General features: G+C 34.6%; 1 protein-coding gene across 1 annotated transcript; it reads left to right on the top strand.

Annotated features, from left to right (window-relative positions):
- The first annotated feature begins 14 nt into the window (after window positions 1–14).
- On the top strand, window positions 15–20,827 carry LOC105323215 (glutamate receptor ionotropic, kainate 3). The gene is made up of 12 exons (XM_011422221.4): window positions 15–157; window positions 2,043–2,160; window positions 11,421–11,615; window positions 11,870–12,160; window positions 12,786–12,985; window positions 13,617–13,673; window positions 14,190–14,426; window positions 15,555–15,668; window positions 15,771–15,893; window positions 16,431–16,625; window positions 19,102–19,907; window positions 20,213–20,827. Exons 2-12 carry the CDS (start codon window positions 2,046–2,048, stop codon window positions 20,472–20,474), a joined length of 2,595 nt encoding a protein of 864 aa, XP_011420523.2. The 5' UTR covers window positions 15–157; window positions 2,043–2,045; the 3' UTR covers window positions 20,475–20,827.
- The last annotated feature ends 444 nt before the right edge of the window (window positions 20,828–21,271 follow it).

Below are 21,271 nucleotides of genomic sequence, written 5' to 3' on the forward strand. Positions count from 1 at the left end.
CGTACTATGCAACAGGACCGTGGCGGAGAATTGTGGGAGCGGAAAGATGACATGTGTCCTTTTAGCGACCATTAGGAATTTCAGTCAGATTCAATATTTTTGATAATTCAACAACAGCTGCTTAAGAAAGGAGACAAATGACATTTATTTAAAAAAGGTGAGTTTGGCTAACTTTCTCGTATTAAATCTGTTCTTTTATCCATTGATGAGTTTGATTTTTGTCGAAATGTTTTGAGTTTTTAAGCGATAATTTCGTCAATATTCATTTACTAGTATTTATGTGTACGTATAATATAATTTATTACTTTCTAAGCAACAGTACGTAAACGTCAACAATTGACATATTAATTTCTTGAATTCTTTGCGAACATTATTTTATTAACGTAATTTTGTTCAGCTGTGCATCGCGTCAATGGAATCCACTGCGTCGTTAAATTAAGTTTAATTGGTCGTATTGATTAGTTAATTGTTTCAACAGATTTAAATATAACATGGATGTAGAACACCCGGTGTGTGATTTATGATGTCTACTTTGGTCCCTGCATTCATATCGACAACTGCACCATTCATCCAATGGCGGCCTTATAAAAACGGTGCAGAAAATCTATTATATTTGTTCCTCCTTGAAACTATAGATTTGCTAACTAGCAAACATCGTTTCTAGGGAGAAAAAGTTGCGATCAGATATCCCCTAGGTGAAAGCTGCAAGATAAATCCGGAGAAAATACCTCTGGGGTCCAATATCACTGATGTTAAAGAAATAGATCTTTATAAAGGGCGGTTCATTGAATCTTCTTGACCTGAATGCCAATTTTGTTTATTGGTATTTTTCAGTATTTATAATGATAATGTTAATAGAAATACAAGAATGGCCTAGTTTATGTACTTTCCATTTAGAATAGTATCATAATAAAACGTTTTAATACCAAAAGGGGATACTGGTACCATAAAAATGGTAATTGGAACATCTCCTACTCAAAAAAAAAAAAGCGGAAAGGTTGAACGCTTATGAATTGAGTTTAAACTGACTTGATATCATAGGGGGGTTCTGAACTCGTAATAAATTTGTATACCATTTTAATTTAAACGGGAAAAAGGATTGAGTCGGGAAAATGGTAAATTTGGTGATTTATTACAATTTGTTAATCACATTGGGCATCAAGATAGTCATTTTTTGCACAGATCTATGGTATTAAAATTTACTTAACAGATTGATATTAATTTTTGAAGAACTTTAAATGTAACATTTATTTGGAGTAGAGTTGAATGTTTTTCAGTTACAAAATTACAGTATATCTGTAAAACTAATGTACTTATAAGCTCTACATGCCATCTGTTTGGAAAATGTTAAAATCACAAACATATTGCATTTTTACAATCCAAACATGATTTTGTAAAACATTACCTATGCCAAAAATTAATAAAAAAAATCAATGTAATTTGAAAAAGGAAAAAAAAATGCCGATCTTGCTAAAGTTCGTGCTAGAAAACGCGAGAGGAAACCGATATTATTTTACTATTGATAAAGGATTGTGTATCTTGATTCGATCATTTACGGTTGCTGTAAAGCCTGTTAAATGATGGTACTCACGACCAGCGAGTAAACTGGTTGATCTTCTATATACAACTTTACAATTTTTCACCAAACGATAGCTTTTGTTGGTAAAAACTTACAAACTTAATATTATATGCGTTTTATCTCGTCGCGATACTTTCATCATCAATATCCTACACAGTTTATGTATCGTCATTTTTTCCAGGAATAATTTTTATGAATCATGTCGTATATTTGCTATAATTGATCTTTAAGATATCGAATGTATGCTGTCAAATGCGATAAAAATCATTTTTCATGTTATAATATTCATCATTCCTGTACCGTATGGAGTATATTATCTATGTTCCCGATTCCTGCGGTCCTTTCAACTCGTCAATATGATTATCAAATGTATTGACGACTCATCCATAACAAACCAGAAATAAGGAATCTCCCGCTTTAGTGGATGCAAATATCATATTCGGTGTTGTTTTATTATTTATAGACGATGGAATTCAATCAAGCCGTTCTCCTAGTGTTTGTTGAGTTGTGTTTATGGCAGATGGCCCGGCATCAGCGCTGCCAGAAGTCCCTATCGGGGGAATCCTTCGTTTTCTATGAGGGTGAGTACAATTCGCTGGGGGATATCCCTATGAAATATCAAATTTTCATCTGATTTCATTATAACTCTCAATGAAAATCCACTTCGCCTATTGCTTTCACATTATTTTTGACCACGTGTAAATCAGTGTAAAACCGAAACTAAAAAAAACAATTAATTGTATCAATCATTTTTCATTTGTAAATTATTAAATCCCATGCGTCTCATTTAAAATCAAAATTTCAATTGTAATGTATATTTTTTATTGATTTCAATATATTCTTAATTTGCATTTTTTTTTTAAATCCTTGTTTCATCCTTGTTCATATTTGTCTCGTCGGTCATGATATCAGTTATGTACGAAAGCCGAGAAGGATCATTCGAGATTCGAAATACGAGATTCGAGATTCGAGATTCGAGATTCGAAATTCAATATCTAAATTAACCAATCAAATCATGGATCTGAAACATGTATCCTAGCAACATCAAACTGTTCTAAATAAAGATCATTCGTACATGCTCTTCCCTACAAATAAATGTCTTAATAGCTCTTATATAGTGGATATAAAATGGTTAAATTAACATTGATGAATTAACCCCACACAGTATAAACAATTAAATTAGAAATAACACTGTTGGCTTTGCGAATCTAAGTGGTTTTGTTTGCCCTGTATGTATTTCCCCCCGAACAATTTTAACCCAAAGTGTATTCGCCCCAACTGTGTAAAAATCGGCTCGCGAAGAAAGATCTGTTTAATCTAAATGTTTTAGCTATGAAACGAAACTCAATGAAATAATCGACATGTCAAAATATAGGTTATGATAAAGTTTTAAACCATAGAAGATATAATGATTTACAACCTCAAAGACAAAAATCCAGATAAAAATAGTGTATTGTAGGGTATGGCAATGCCATTGTCGATATGAGAGAGAGAGAGAGAGAGAGAGAGAGAGAGAGAGACAGAGAGAGAGAGAGAGAGAGAGGGAGAGAGAGAGACAGACAGACGGACAGACAGACACAGAGAGAGTTTTGTAGTGTCAAATTCAGTTTTGATTTAGAATTTGAAATTGGTTTGATTTGTTACAAGCATATATAGACAATAATTAAGCCTCTAAAAGAAGAAAAGAGAGGAGGTAGCTAGGGTAGGGCAGACCAACTAGCAAGCTTTAATTTTAACGGTGTTAGCGCACCTGTGATTTACATTGACTCTCTCTCTCTCTCTCTCTCTCTCTCTCTCTCTCTCTCTCTCTCTCTCTCTCTCTCTCTCATCACCTAGCATTTCCTTTTCCGTGAGGGGGTTTGGGGTATTTGTGATGTCTTACATTAGCTAGCGAAAATGATAAAAAATCCATGAAATTTTCTTTAAATTGTGTGCGGATGTTGTACTCCAATAATCTGTTTTCAGTATATACATTTCAAGAGGGGGGGGGGGGGGGCTATATAGTCCTAATTAGTTTGCCAGTTATTCTGTCCCCACTTTGTTTTCTCTTCGTTTTCCAGGTTTTTTTTTATTTGGCTCGGCAAATTAATATAAAACTTTCTGTGTAGCTCCATAACGATGCACTGTAGATAAATGATGAGTAGTTTTACTTTTGATAAACAGGTACATATCCGTACTTGATTTTAAATTTGACTCTTATACTAGTAATCGGATTTAATATTCCAATAAATATAGGGTAGGAAAGAGTAGACGGGACTTTTTTGCGCATATCCTACTGTACCATTCATTCAACACAGGTATTTATGGAGGGTAATCGTGTTCAAAAATCCAGACACGTAAACTTGTAAATCCGAATATGCAATCATGTTGATGTGTGAGCCTGAGTATGAGTATGTGTAATTCTGATCGTGTAACCTAAAAAACTCGGGCATACATACGTGTAAGATTTGACTCTGTTCCTTCGCATAATGCACATTTTGCAACTTAATTGTTTACATTAGTTAATTAAATCTTCAACTTTGCACACTTTCAATCCGTAGTTTCTGCATTTGTAACTCCAGGCTCGGCAATAGCACATCTGACATGATACAAATTGACAAATGTAAAGTCTACAAGTTTGTCGAATTTTGACATGACCTTATATGGCAACTGCTTTGCTGCGGGAAAAGGCATGCCGTAACCGCCGGAATGAACGAAAAATAAACATAATATTCAGCTAAACTGTTGCAATAAGCTTTTAATGAACGACACCTTTTCTATCGACAACACCAGTATTATTTTTATGAAAAAAAGAGGTATGATTGAAACTGGACCAAACAGGAGGAGGTTAACGTTCATGTAAAAAAAAAAATCGTTGCCGATGTGATGAATGCGCTAAATTCCGTAATATAAATCTCGTGGTATTATAAAAGAAAATGCCTAATATCTTATTTCTATAAAAAAAAATTGACATGTAATTTAAACTGGAATATAAGTTAATGCGTACTCTTTTCTAAAAATGAGACGGATCAAGAAATTTCCTAAGGGGGTAAATATATTTTAAGCGGCATGGGGTTCGAAGACCGCCGTGAGGTCCCATGTAACTCCATTGCTTCTGAATTCTACGAATTTTGAGAGAGAATTTTTAACCGGGTTTCCGATTATTGAAATAGTTGAAATGGCTGTCAAAAAGGTACCCTTATTGTACCGATAACTCCTCGAACAGTTTTCCAGATAGGAAGTTGTTCTTTTGCAGATCAATGTTACATATATCAGAGGTATGCAAATTGCTAGGATTTTGATTTCTGATAATTTATGAAAAAAATATCAGCTGTTGAACTTATTCATTTTTGGGCAAAAACATTGCATATAGAGTACCCTATTTCTTTGGATATGTAGTATTTATCAATTCAGGATTGACAAATGGATTATGGATAATGTTCACACAAAAGAAAACCCAGTTTGCTGTCACATTGACAGCTTTTCTCTTGTTATTTTTCTGAATTACTTAGAATAAACGACCTGCAAAGATTTGGTAATTTTTCGCGGAAAATTTTTATGTTACTTTACATGTATTTAGACTTTTTTTGTTGTGTAAGTGAAAAAACACAATCTTCAATAATAATAAAAAAACTAGCGCATATTTTTTGTGCGCCGTAAATTGAAGTTTTACTATGGGAGGCACTGTAGCTCCCAGGTCGTCCATCTGAATTTTTTCAAACCGGGAACTATAGACCTGCAGCTAGTTCACAAGTGGCTGTAAAGCTGTATTATAATATATAGCTCTCCAGAAAATTTTTATCAAGCAACTTCACAAAGTGAGTCTGTATTGAACCGACATTCAGGACGTCATACTCATATCCCGTAATAATTGCTTGAAATAATTTTTAAAAATGCCAATTTTTACCTGCATGATAAGCTTTTTTCCCCATATATTGCCGACAATGCAAAGAAACATTTCTTAAAATAAATTATACACATTTTAATTTCACGACAGTTAACATTATCTTTAGATTTTTATTCATTTGTTTAAGGGGGTGTCACTTCTTATGTCTCATATTAATCACAATCTCAAAACCAATGTCTTTAAATAGTTTGTTTTCCTATCGATAACTTTGCAACTCAGCTGACCGACCCCGTGTAAATTTTCGCGGGGGATGTGGGGCGCGGTGGGGGGGGGGGGGGTCTTGTCACAACTTTGTGGTAGCGATAAGGATGCATTTGGAGATATTTTCTTAATTCAGCCGAGGCCTATACTTTAACAATTTGTTGCATGTACTCTAGCTAATAACAGTGGCGTCGGAAGCAAATTGAAAGGGGGGCTAAAGTAATCATAAAAAATCTTGACAAGAATTCCCAAAATCATGAAAATCCTGAATAAACCGTGGGGGGAGGTATACCTGGTATAACTCCAATCTTACCTGCCCAGTTTTCCCCCCAAATCATGAAATTCCTAATCCGTGGTGGTGGTGGTGGTGGTGGGGGGGGGGTGCTAGTATACCTACTATGACTCTACTAGTATACCTACTATCACTATTTTCATTCTCTTTAAGGTCTTTTAAGGAACAATTTTGTTTGTTGCGAGGAAAAAGTGGGGGGGGGGGGGGGGGCGGGCTGAATCCACCCTGTTGCTATGTTCCTAATGGTTAGGTCTAACTTGGCAAAAAAAGTGTGTGTGTGTGTGTGGGGGGGGGGGGTGTTAAGCCCCCCCCCCCCCCCCTAGCCCCTCCGCCGGTTCCGACGCCTATAAACAAAAATGCGTATATATCTTTATACACGTGTATTCATACAAAGTCATTAAATGTATTTTTTTTTCATTTCTAAGAGGATATCTGAAGCCGATCGAATTCTTTACGCGCATCTTTTATACATTCTCTTGATAAAATGTACACCAATCTCATAATTTAATTTTCCGAAAAATGATACTTTCTTTGAAATGTTGTTATTCAGAGATATTATGATTATAGGCCTACCTAATATATTTTTTTTATTTATTCCGTCCCTATTCCGGCGATTACGGCATGCCTTAACCTGCAGCTATCCTTTTTCTATCTGTGACGTCACTGTTTCCATATATGGTCATGTCAAAATTCGACAAACTTGTAGACTTTACATGTCAGCCGTGATATTTCAGAAATACAAATGCAGACGTTACAGATTGAAAGTTTGTATTATAGTGGCAGGTTACATGTGAATAACAAACAGCATTTTACAGCTGCAATTAGCATCTGTAGGAAAAATTAGATTAAAGGCCTGCGGGGTCAACTCTAAATTAAAGTGTTTATCCCTGAGTTTTATAGGCTACACGATCAGAATTACACATATTCATACTCAGACTCACACACCAACACGATTGCATATTCGGATTTACAAGTTTACATGTCTGGATTTTTGAACACGATTACCCTCCATAGGTATTAGCACTCATCGAGTTCGACTTGCTTTCCTTTTTTTCATCCACTGGATTTAAAGCTATTAATTTTTGAAAATATTTTGAATTTATGGCCTGATTATATATAAATAAGAGCTGCGCTGGTGCATCTATTTACCCAAATGGACCAAAATATAACCAAATGAATCTAAAAAATTTGACAAAATTAGTTTTAAACGTACATGTACGACTCTTTTTCAATTCTAATCGGGTATGTCCTTTAGAAAAATCTTGAACCACACACATTTTAGCAAATAAAACGACAACTGTTTCATTTTTTTATGGAGAGGGAGGTGGTGCCGGTAAAGGACATGTATTGCTTGTGGCAGTTGTGCTATACTCTCATTTGTTATAAAATAGGTAATACTACATATTGATATAAAATGAAAGTTTCCAATTACACTGTACATAGCTTCTATCATGCATTTTGACCCGTGCGATAGTTTAAAACAATTTTCAAAGCATTTAATGTAATTCAACCGATCATTTTTGAAATTTAATTTTCTGGATCCCCGCCTGATACGTCAGCCTTCTTGTATATTAGAATTACATGTACGTTGACCATGTGTACACATTAACTTAATCGGCTATGTTATGGGACGATAACATTTTTTATCAATGTTTTTGCAGGATATGTAACAAATAACAGTCTATTTGTTGGTTTTTGCACTGATTATTTGAGATAATTTGCCGCCATCTTTTATGCATTCCATACACCACTGACTCACAGTTTCTTTATTTGGTGTTCTGTGTGTATGGAGATAAATTGCTAAATTTGCACCACTCACCCCTTGTAGCTTCATCCTGATTACATTTTATCTGGCTAAGTGTAATGTAGTAGTATATTAAATACACACATCTTTGTTTGCAGTGCTTATTTACATCTTTAGAGATTTACTTACAAAAAAAGTAAACATTTGTATGACTTATATGTAATTATTGTCAATTTTGGTGCGGGGGGGGGGGGTTTAAGGAAACTAAAGAGAAACTTAACTTGGCTGTGAAGAAACATATGCTTTTATTCTTTCTTGTTGATATATCAATGAATGAATTATAACAAAATACATGTACAACAATTAATTTTGAAATATTCATGCACAATAAAATTTTTAAAAAGTTTTACTGTTCTCTGCACAAGAAATCGGCAATGTGAACAAATTGGCACCCTATCATCCCTACCTTTAATTGTAGAGAGTAGGTATCCTTCTATATTGAAAACAATTCCAAAAGTAAGACTCATAATAAGTTGTTTACTGAGTAAAGGAAAAAAAATTGTATTTATTAATAATTCCGTATGATGTGATAATATCTCAATGATTTGTTTATAAATCATATTACTAATGTATCACTGTATGCATACATAAAAACGATAAGTAATGCTTACATTTATTAGTGAAACAGGACAGATTATTTATATTTAGATTATTAAGATACATGTACTAATCTTCATGCGGGGATCTAGAAAGGAGGGGGTCAGGGGAACCTCGGGAAATTAGAGCTTATTACATTTACATAGTAAAATTATTTAAAATTGGCCTAGGACCCCCTACAGAAAAAATTAGCTACGCTTATGAAGTTCTCTACCATAACCGCATTTTTACACAAAAGGTTTGAATAAACCCGGGTTTTAAACTATTACTGGTGGTGAAATACCCCCAGGGTTCAAACGCATCAGGTGGAAATGCACCAGGGCAAAAAAAATCACTTAGATCCGCGAAGCACACTGCATTATTACCAGTCTACTTAGATATTCTGTGTAAAAGTAAATACACATAATTATTTAGTTAGGTAGGGAGAAGTGAACATAGCATTTATTAAGAGCTATTAAGACATTTATTTGTAGGAAAGAGCATGTACGAATGATCTTTATTTAGAACAGTTTGATGTTGCTAGGATACAGGTTTCAGATCCATGATTTGATTGGTTAATTCAGATATTGAATCTCGAATTTCGAATCTCGAATCTCGTATTTCGAATCTCGTATTTTGAATCTCGAATCTCGAATGATCCTTCTCTGCTTTCGTAGTTATGTCATTACAAACCGTGCATATCCACGGTTTTCCGACGGATATTTTCGATATCGCCAGAAGCTTTGGCGGCCTTCATGTATACACTTTACAGCGACATTGTGCCACTTCTCGCACGAACTCTCGTGGAGAACTGGGGACAAATCTGTACGACGTTTGTGTGGAAAATTTTCAAACATCTCGCAATTTATGTTGCGATCAGTTCATAGACTCCGTATAAGCATCAAGTGCCAAATAGAGCATAAGTTATAATTTTAGACTTTGTTTTATAAATGTTCTGAAAGGAAACATCGTTGTAAGAAAGTGTAAAAGTATGAACATTAAATAAGTGTTTCAAATACGTTTAATATTACATTTTAAACTTGAACTTACCCTAAATTAATGTTTTCACCTCAAGTTATTTTCTATCGATTCTTTTTATACCTAAATATATTATACAATTATTGCTGATTTTGAGGTCAATACGATGATTTAGCTACCGAGAAGAACAATATTCAACGAGCTGAGAACGAGGTGAATATTGTACTTTTAGGGTAGCTAAGTCATCGTATTAATAAAGAACAGCAATAATTGTTTTTTTGGGGGTTGATTTTAATCAACTCTCCTATGCAGTTACGCAGACAAACCGAAAGTGAAAGAGTGTTTGGACTTCAGCACAAATCATTGCTGCTGACAAGACTTAGTTCTTGAAAATAATTGATAAATTCGATGTAATGTATGTTAAAGCATTGTTTTTATTACTTATTATTTATAAACTTATTTATAAATACCTTGAAAATAGTCAGATTTTAAATGGTACGAACAATTTAAATATTTTTTGTAGTCATATGTATTCCTAAGCCAGAGTTCAATATAGTCTCGTTCAACTCGACGCTCGGCTGTCTCCGTAAACCCTTGTCGGAGATTTACGGTGTCAGCCGAGCGTTTGGTTGAACGAGACTAGAGTTCAATATTGCTTGGATCCATACAATTTTCGAGAAATATTTCTACCACTGATACATAGTTTGATTGAATTAATTTTATCTTTAAATATTATTTAACATGATTCATATGGAGGTTTCTCGACATTCTAGTCGAGAAAGTTCAAAAATTCATATTATAAAAATATGCGTAATTCAAATTAGAAACTACGTATACATGTACTTGTCATGCAAAATAACATAATAAATAAACATCGACAAAATCAACTCCCGCCAGTTCTTCAGTACTTTGATTTTAACACCTAAGGGTGTGTGTATATATATATATAATCCAAAATGAGTAAAGTTAATCCACACAAGTAATAAATAATACCGGTTTCATTATAATCTTCAGGAGTTCAGGAGTTTATAATGAAACCGGTAGAGTTTTGAATCGGCTTTCTATTATATATATATATATATATATATATATATATATATATATATATATATATATATATATATATATATATATATATATATATATATATATATATTATGGTTGCGCCAATGAGAAAAGGGCCCTTATGGCATTTTTTTCACAATTCCAGATTTTTATGGATTTATACTTATATATGTCAGAAGATTAATGTTATGAAGTTTCATGAAGATCCAATAACTGTAAATATCTTTATTTGGCATTTAAAGTTAAGGATTTTTTTCACCTTTGACGTTGTTTACCTTGCGACGATACGTTATGATTTTATCAACGTCATTTTTATGTTAGGTATATAGCCCAATTGTTTTATTTGTTATAATCTTTGCTTTTGACGATATCATTATTAAATTCTTTTTTAAATTTTTTAAAAATAATGCATATATATCAATACATAATTTTTTTTCCATATAATATCGTAACTCAAAATATGTAAACATGTTAAAATACAATAAAATGGCTCATTGGTTCCAAGGTTTATTTGTGGACACGTGAACAAAAACACGTTAATACAATGAGTTAGCTCATTTGTAAACATGGGGTATTTGTCGACACATGAATAATTTAGCGCTTGTATATGTAGCTCAAATGCCACGGAGTTTTTAAATAAGCAGCACACTAACCTTTTTATATTAATTTTTTTTATGTTTTTGAGCGTTCTCTAAAATTACTAGTATCTTATCTGCCGGGATGCATCTACATGTATTATAAAACAAACTAAGCAGGTTATATTCTTAATGCTATTTACATATTATATTAGATGTACGCACAATTTACATGTATTTATCCTTTGTCATTTAGGATTTTTTTTTCAAAGAAGTGAATCAATACCCCTCCCCCTCCGCCAAAAATGTATATTTATATAAACAATCAGGCTCCCAAAAGTTTTGGACAACTAATCTAAATTGGAAAAAAATTAAAATCTAATCAATTATAAATATTTATTGTTAATTTTTTTGCACCAACTTGTAATCAATATATATAATGTATTATCTTTTTTCACCTGAAGGTGTCCTGAATCGCCATGAGTCTGAAGGTGACGTCACGGACACACTCAGAAACGATCTGGCCAAGGCCACGGATCTGAATATTTCCGCCATCGAAAAGTGCTTCAAATTTAACAAACAGATTGACATCAAGGTTCTATCTGACCTACAAATAAAGACACTGGGCTGGACAAATATAGAGGAAGCCATTAAAACAGGTATCTCACACAGGAGCAAAACAATAGCAATTACTTCATGCTATTACCATGCACAACTCATGGAAACACAATAGTTAACGGAAAAAAAACAACAAATTCAAATAGAAATTTAAACAAGACAGTGGAAAATTATACATTTGAAATGAAAAAAAAACCCCATCAAATATTGCAACATTAACAAGCCATTGATTTGAGTATTCAATAGAGACCAAAGTCACAATTAAACATTTTTTAAAAATTTTCATTTCTATAAGCAATGGAAAATCAGGGCGATGCCAATAAAGACCTTAACGTCATCATAGGGCCTTTCTACGTCAATGTCGCCATGATAGCAGAGAGAATGGGAATACCTTACATCATCACCGACTACAAAGGATTTGATTGGATTGACGTAAACCGCGTGAGAAACCACGTGACTTGGAAGACCATGCTAGACTTGAAGCCTCCTTCCCACCAAGTTAACATGGCGGTGGTGGATATGATGAAGGCCTACGGTTGGAACTTAGCAATTGTGGTCAAGCCGGACGACCAGACATCAGACCAAGGTTAATATTAGTGTAATATACATGTAATGCAAAAGATCATACCCTACATTCAACAAGCACGTCGCAGAATTCTGTTTATGTGCCGTCGGTCACGTGATATGTTATACCCCGCCAATTTCTTTTACTAGCAGCTGTATCGCGATATATATATATATATATATATATATATATATATATATATATATATATATATATACCGTGTTTCATTTTTTGTCGTAAATTGTCAAGACAGCATAAAGTCACCTGGGGTACGTTACAGTGCCGTACATCGGCCAGCTTAAACATTCACGATACATGTACATGTAGAGCCGTGTACAGCCGTACAAATAGCACAGATATACTCCAATGTCATACAAACCATCTTTCTATGATGTAAATGATAAAAATAGACTCTATGTAGATAAATATCTAAGAAAGGGATGTCTGGACCATCTAAACATATTCAGGATCTAGCATTGTTATGCCAAGGCTTTAAGTGTAAACCATAGATAGAGCCCCAGTCTAGTTTCAATCTAACGAACGATCAGACCATTGAGTTACTGTGTCTGAAGTTGATATTGCTCCTTGCTTGAAGCAACCTATTTTCAATTGGTACACCTAAACCGTTTGCTTCTTTTAAATGCAGAATGCAACGATATGCTGGCTCAGATGATGAAAAGGGAGATCTCGCCGATCGCCTACTCTCTGGACGTCACTTCTCGCGAGAAAATGGAGGAGCAGACGTCAGAGCTCTTGCGAACGGCTCAATTGTTGAACATCAGGACTGTTGTCGTCTGTAGCCCGAGAGACTACCGTCAACGCATCATAGAAACCGTTCTGAACACGGTCAGCACTTTCAACAGATTACTTATCATCTAAATCTATATCTTATTTTCCAAATGAAAGTAGAGTTAAGGTCAGACAACACGTTCCTCAATGTAACAAATTAAAGCTTTTCCACTTTGACAAGCTTTCTTGCAAATACTAGTATGATTTTTAAAACCAACTTTAAACTCTTTATTAATGAAGATATAGAAAAGATGCCCAAGAAACGTGTCGTATGACCTAAAAAAAACCGAAATTGTTGTTCTTTAAGAACTCCTTCGTATCAACTGTCAGTTTCGAGGATACATTCGTCGTCAATGGTGTTGTCAATTCAAAATATTTGCTTGAGACGAAGTGGCAAATCAGGCAGCAATGGACAATGGTTTTTAGAATAGCATCACTTTTGATCCCATTCTCGCATTTAAAAATCAAGATTGGCATCTATAGCTAGTTTGGTTTTGGAGACTTGTGTTCAAATGATACCATTCTAGTCCAACAAAAAGTGTTTCACAATAACACACAGCAGAAAATGATCTCTATTTTGTACCTTATATAATAGAATTCATATTTATTGGTCAACAATTGGCCTATCTATATAATTTGTCATTGATTTTTCACAGAGAAGGATATCATAATTTTTTTTTAATTTCAGTCGAGAACGTTTGGCATGATGAGCGATGAAACTAGGAATTTTATTCTACTTGATACGGTAAAAAAACCTTACACCTACAATAAAAATTCAGTAACTTTTTTTTACTTGATACGTTAAAACAACCATATACATGTATATGAGTAGAGGTTAAACAACTATAGAACCTAACATCCATAGAACCATTTCGAACATACATGTAGTATTTATGTATTTTTGAAATACCAGGTATATTTTGCCATTTTATCAAAAATTATAATAATATAATTTTGTTCGTGATTTTTTTTTTTTCAATAAACTAAACTCCTACCAGCTTTTAGATTTCTAGCGCACAACAGTTCAAATCTGTTGTCTATTGCTTACATACCGGTACAAATAAATCTCAAAGAACAAACTCAAGTTGTATTCCAAACCAAACTGTTGAGTTACTCGATATTTTGCACATCTCACTTTTTTTCAAACAACACACACTCACTATTGATATTTATTTTCTTTCATTCTTCTCGCTGAGAAAAAAATGTATGTACATATATTTAATTTTTTAACCACAAATCAAACAAAGGATAATTTTTGCAGGATTTTTACTTACAAAGTTTGAATGAGAGCAACATTATCCGCAATAGATACTTTAATGCCGACAGTCAGCTGCTAGCCTTTAGATATCTTGATGAGGTAAAAGACTTAAAATCGCCAACACAGGCCATAGCTAATGACGTTTCCCGCCTTATTGTCGAAGCCAAGAAGAGGTACATGGAGGCGGTGGGAAAAGTAGCCAAAATTGATGGCAAGATGTTTCTGGAGAGTATGAAGGAGGTATTATAATATTGTTAGTTGATATGACGTGGGGCCATTTCAAACTTTAAATCTCAATTCAAGATTCTATCTAATTCAATTTAAGCATAGCTTGCTTATTTTTGGAAGTCACCGAGGCTGTGCTGACAAATTGAATACTGCAAGTTAGCTTTCTATACTCTGTAAGATACTAGTATCCTCGATTCAATTTTTGCTTAAATACTCGATATTTGTAAATACCTCAGGGTTCAAGCGATGTTCATTCAAAAGTATGAAAAATTTCCATATTTTCTCCCTTGAAATACCCCCTCTAGCATATCAGGTTTTAATACACGGCTTAAACATTTGATGTCTACGTGGACTTTGTATTGCAACAGACCCGGATGATAACGTTGAAAAATTGTGCGAGGTATTCCGAGTGACTTCCGAATTGAGAAAAGATGTCAACGTTCCCTATTATGAATGAAATCAGTTTTCGTTCCTGTGAATTTTCCAAGTAAAAAATGATAATGTGTAAATGAAGTTATCTTGGATATTTTCCCTTTTATCAATTTCAATTGAACTTCTTTCACAGGTATGTGTATTTTTGTTTAAAAATCGGCAAAATGTGCTGTATTAATAATTTGGGACAGACTATAAATTCTATATTCAGATTGATGTTTATTTGTATGAAGTATTTGTGCATCGTCGCTTTAAAGCCTTTATATACACGCTCTTAGTCAGATTAACATATTACTTAGTTCGCTTCTGCAACTAGAAATAAAGTTACAGAAACTTTGTAGAGAAAAATCTTTTTAATAAACAAGTAGATATGATTTAATGATTATTTTTCATATCATTAATATATTTTAAATTGGTTATGCAAGTTTGAAACGTTTCATTTAATTTCATAATAATAAATATACACAAAACGTGTGATGACGTTTACATACGTGCTCATTGCTCATAAATACTATAAAAAATATTGTAGGCCAAATGTTTTCACAGGAAATTGAACGTCAAAGATTTCCATTGCAAGCATACGTGGAAATATACACTGAATGTAAATATGAAGTATTCAAAGAGCGGTGAACACATGGCCAAACTAGCAAGAATAAAAAAGAAATTACATTAAAATGCTAAATTATTTCTATAATTTTCCCCATGAAGGTGTCTTTCATGGGATCCACAGGAAGAATTCAGTTCAATGCCAGCTCCGGGGAACGTGTGAACTTTACCCTCCACTTGTATCGGCATGGCGGAGGACAGGACATCATCACCAGGGTAACGAAGGCTTAGAATGTAGTCACTGAGATTATTGTATAAGGATACTTGTTTAAAGCAGAAAATGTACTGTTTAGATCTGAGAATGGATTGTCTGTTTAGATCGGGGAATGGTCCCCCGGCAATGACCCAGAGTCGAGGTACCTACGCTTGAATGCGTCAGAGCCCCAGACAAAGAAGTCCAAGAGTCTGTTTGACGGGGTACAGAGGGTGGCTATGGTATTGGTGAGGATCGGGACTGTTTAATCAAAATTTTACCCTTTTATTTTGTATACTTTGTTATCGTTAATGAAAAATCTATTGCTCTCTTCATTATTTATGGTTAAACCCTAAATATAGTTGCATTAATCAATGTACATTATTAGTTATATGGTTTGTAATTGACCTTATATGGTTTATAATTGGTCAGTGAATTCCATATGGGGCGAGAGCGGAGCTCGAGCGATTACTGACCATGTATAAACAATATTAGGTCAACTACAAACCACGTAACGATTATATCTTACCGGCTGCCTTTGTTTTATTGATAAAAAGTAAATAAAACAATGAAAATCTTTTATAATAATATTACAAGATTCAATTTGAGTAGGATATCTGATGTCATAATGCTAAAAAATGACATCATAATGCCCAAAGGGAATAATATTTTGTACTGACTATGTATGGAATATACATGGTCTCCACGTGACTGCTGTAAGCCAATGATTTTCTTACAATTTAGCAGGAGGTAAGATATAAATGTACATGAAAAGGTTTTTGTAGGAAGCGCCGTTTGTTATGCTTAAAAATGAGAAGCAGCTAACGGGAAACAACCGCTACGAAGGCTTCACCATTGACTTGCTGAAGGTACTGTCCGAAAAATCCGGGTTCGAATACGAGATTTACATCGTGGACAAATACGGGTCTCCGACGGGAGACGGAAAATGGAATGGCATGGTGGGAGAGGTGCTAAGCGGGGTAAAAACTTCAAAGAATGCATATCTATTGACCAAACTTTATGCATAAACACTGACCGACTTTTTATTCAATTTTTTTAGCTCACCTCGGCTGAAAGCTCAAGTGAGCTATTCTTATCACATTTTGTCCGTCGTCCGTCTGTCTGTCCGTCTGTTAGTCTGTAAACTTTTCACATTTTGAACTTCTTCTCTAAAACCACTTGGTCATTTTCAACCAAATTTGGCACAAAGCATCCCTATAGAAAGGTGATTATAAATTAATTGCAGAAATGAAAGACCAATCTTTATTTAAAACGAAGAAAACCTCTGTAGAAAAAGGGGGTGCATTTTTTAAAATCTTCTTCTCAAGAACTACTGAGTCAAATTCAACGTAATTTTGCAAAAATAATCCTTATGGAAAGGAAAATATAAATTGCAAAAATTATCGGCGAATTCTTTTTCAAATTTGAGTAATTTACGAAAATAAAAATAGACATCATCGCGGTCAATCAGTTTATAACTTCGGGTTCGGTATTCCATATCGAAAACGAAAGTTCTTTGTGTAAATTAAGCAGCCATGTTTGAATGTTGACGCATGACAAACGGGTCAAACTGACAAAGATGTCTTTGCTTGTTGTGCAAGAGTTTACGTGCAAAGGGATACTTGAAACATGCTTAACATATTTGTGCCGATTTCGTGAAGTGAATTGAGGTTAAATCTTTCAATGCGTTGACATTTTCACTCGTGGTCGTGGTTTTACGTTGCTTTGAATTTCGTTTCTGCTTTTTAACTTCAGGGGAAATATCGCCCGTATTTTGGAATGTTTTACGTATCGAATCAAATTTAGACTTCAGTAAATCAGACAGTTAATTGTTTACCTGCGCAAAATGAGCAAAATCTGATGCACTAACAACATATTATATTATAAATACTATACGTTCTATTGGTAATTCGGTACGATCTCTACGTAATGGTTGATTATAATGCAACGTACTTTGTTAAGATGCTGTGCATTTTCAGTCTAAACGGAGTTTGTTTTTGCTGCTAGAAATATATAGGTATATATTTATTATGAAAAATAAATTGTGCTCTTTCTTTGTTTTAGTGCATGTTTCTTCTGTTTTAATTGTTGACAATTTTCTCTTTACAAACCATATTCAGCTGTGTCAAGTTTCGAATTATAAGCAAGATACAGAGCTTTGCTCATAGAGCTGAGGCCATGCTTTTGTTCATTCAGAATAGGAAATACCAAGTTTAAAATTTTTAAGTTGAATGTAATTAACTCTTGTGAGCAAAAAAACTGAAGCAGAATTGTGAGTTCTGTATCTTGCTTATAATTCTGCGATTGACGCTGAAATTTCGATTCATCATTAGAAATGTCTCACTAAACGTTTAATACTTGTACAGAAAAATTAAAAGGATGATATGCTGTAACAACTTTTTGGGGCCCCCTCCTTATACGATGAATTTACTCCATTTTTTCTGGTTTTTCAGACACAATTAAATAAAAAAAAAAAAACCCTTTAAAACAGTTAAAAACATAACTGTTATGGGGATAAATGTATTATCGCTATTCTTAAGAAAAAAATTACAGCGGAAAATCATCTTGATTTGTAGCCATTTGTTAATGTTGATTTTGAATAAAGATGAAAATAAAGGATGGGCCTTAGTAAAATATAGCGATATGTCTGTCAATACATTGCAGTCTGAGGCTCATTGAGAGGAGGAGGGGGGGGGGGGGGGGGGGGCTAGACCTTATCAGAAATCTTGACAAGCAAAAAATAAAAAAGATTTTGAATTCAGCTATGTCTGACTTTGCCAAAAAAAAGTGTGGGACCCCCCCCCCCCCCCTCCACCCAGTTCCGACGCCTATGCATTGATTGTACATGTAATAGCTCTTTAACATGTCACATGAAAACATTTTTCATTCGAGTGTATTCATCGATCAAGTGAGTAAGGTTATAAAACGTCGCACGAGTTCACGCCTGGTAAACAACAATCGTTTATAATGCGGAAGACGAATCAAATTTTTGAATGATCTTAAATTGAGCGCCTTGAGGTACAATTTTCTTCTTTCACATGTCGGAATTTTTTTAATAAAATACAATAACTAGCTAGTACAATGTAGTTGAAGATGAATATGTACCTATATCTATGCATATTCTCATATATAATTTGATCGTTTTATAAAGCGAGGGGGTAGAACTAAAATAAAGGAGATTGGAGTTAACAGTGTACCCCTACCAAAACATTAGTTATATATCTTGCAAAGTATCTTATTTTGGGTAAAAATGGTATTTCATAAGGGTACAATGTCAAAGATTAAGTGTAGGAAAATAAGTGTAAAATTTGGATACAGTTTATTTTATGGTAGTCCTTTTTGTGTTTTTCTACCGAGGGGCCATATGGCACAATATCCTTTGTACACCCATATAAAGCAATTGTTGCTCAGGTGAGCGATGTGGCCCCATGGGCCTCTTGTTCATTTTCCTTCTAGAATGCCACGTTTGGTATGGGGGCGATCTCCATTACGTCTGAGAGAGAAAAGGACGTGGACTTCACGCTCGGCGTCATGACAACGGGGGTCAACCTCCTCATATCGAAACCCAAAATAATGGACTCCATCTTTCAGTTCATGGAGCCATTCTCGCTGAACCTGTGGATGGCGATTGTTGGAGCGTCTGTTGGAGTCTCCATCTTATACTTCGTCCTTGATTACCCCAGCGAGGAACGGAAGTTCTCTGCCAGGGAAACCTGGTGGTTCTCGGTCGGTACGCTCTTAATGCGTGGGACTGACTTCGCACCCCGACCTTCCTCTCAGAGGATCCTGACCGCTGGATTCCTGTTCTTTGTTTTGATCACAGTGTCTTCATACACGGCCAACATGGCCGCCTTCCTGACGACTAATAATCTGGAGAAACAGATCCAGTCGCTGGAGGAGCTGGTGGAGAGGTCGGACTTCCAGTGTGGAACGGTCAAAGACTCGGCCACCATGAACTTCTTCAAGACCAGCTCCAAGCCAATCTATCGGAAAGTGTGGTCAAAGATGAGTGAAGGGGGGCTAGTGAGTGGTTCAAAGGAGGGACGCGAGAGGGTCAGAGCGGGGGGCTACGCCTTTATTTTTGATTACATGATTAACTCGTACTCAGAACTGACTTCGTGTGAAACTAAAATGGTTGGGACTCCGTTTCGACTTCAGGAGCACGGCATTGCGATGAAGCAGGGGGCGTCAATCAAATCCATCCTTAATATTAACCTGCTCAAGATCAAGGAGTCGCCTATCATGACACAACTTCAAACTAAGTACGTTGAGCAGGTATCCTCTTGGTGAAATATCTTTATTCTTTGTGAATTTTGTTTCATTTTTCAAAATTTTATTAGAACGGATGAAAGAAATGCAACGATACATTTCAAGAATAATAGGTAAAAATGATGAGAATTTATTTGTAACTCTGAAGAATCTTACATCCAACATTATATTCAATTAATGGATTTGAAGTTATAAATAGCACTCGTATCTAATTTAATTGCTAAATATTTATAAAAGGATTTGAGGCTCTTTACAAACACGCCTACGAATCAAATTTTAGGCTCTCTTTCTCTGACAGGTGGTGGGAAAACAAGCGGAAGTGTGACTTCATAGAAAGCCAGCCCACCGTGGAGTTCGGGATCAAACACATGGCGGGCGTGTTTATCGTGGGGGCGGGCGGGCTGGTTTGTGCCATTCTTTTCTTCCTCTCCAAGAAATGGTTCGTGGCGGTCAGGACCAAGGAAAAGAGCGCCGAGTCAGATACAGGATTGGAGGAGACCTTGTATACTACGGACAAGACAATGAGCAAGGAAGACATAGCCAACGCCGTCAAAGTCTAGCTCATCCAGTCTCAGACCCCACCACAAGGGAGATGGGGGAGTCTGTTTATTGCATGTCAGCAGACAATAGTCAAGTTATTGTAAACAGGAAATGTATAATATCACATCTTAATCATCGCCCATATTCGTTCATACGTTTGGGATATTTTTGTACATGTATTTTAAAGAACTACACATACTTATCATAGAAACGTAAATTGAGTTTATTCGTAAAGTTTAATATAATATTTGTTTGTATTCGCAAACCTTTAACTTTTTAAAAATACGTAGTAAGGTTTAAAAATCTTTATTTGAAAGTAGAGCACAAAACTCATCTCGTACGTTTAAAATGTATGAGAAGGATTGAACTATATCTACATGTACATGCCCTGAGTTTGATATTCATATTCATCTACCTTATACGAAGTGCATGTCTAGGGTCGGTTACTACATGTATGTAAATAAATACTGAAGGACATTATATTAATATTTGTATATATTTACAAGGTGTCCAATAAAATAAACAATTAAAAACAGAATTTTCTTCGTAAATTATTTTCCTATTTTGATATTTATTAACTAAATCTTATTTGCATTCATGAACAAATAAAATGGTATTATAGATATTGAGGCTCACCATATGAAAGGCTAGTTATTTCTTTTAAATTTAACTCTTGGGGCATAGTATTGTAGGTTCTTTTATTACTTTTCAACATAACTCGAGTTATTCTTCTTTAAAAATATTCAAAATATTAATATTTATACCAGAAACACAAGTCAGAAATAGGCAATATATATAGAATGGGACATCAACTTGT

Source organism: Magallana gigas, chromosome 5 (assembly GCF_963853765.1).
Source record: "Magallana gigas chromosome 5, xbMagGiga1.1, whole genome shotgun sequence".
In the NCBI taxonomy this organism is placed as follows: domain Eukaryota; kingdom Metazoa; phylum Mollusca; class Bivalvia; order Ostreida; family Ostreidae; genus Magallana; species Magallana gigas.

What these genes read in the sequence shown, in the direction of transcription:
- LOC105323215 (XM_011422221.4), top strand. Translation starts at nt 2,046, where the DNA reads ATGGAATTCAATCAAGCCGTTCTCCTAGTGTTTGTTGAGTTGTGTTTA. An exon ending in CGACCAGACATCAGACCAAG is followed by an intron (nt 12,161 to 12,785) that starts GTTAATATTAGT and finishes TTTTAAATGCAG; the next exon opens with AATGCAACGATATGCTGGCT. An exon ending in GACAGGACATCATCACCAGG is followed by an intron (nt 15,669 to 15,770) that starts GTAACGAAGGCT and finishes TTGTCTGTTTAG; the next exon opens with ATCGGGGAATGGTCCCCCGG.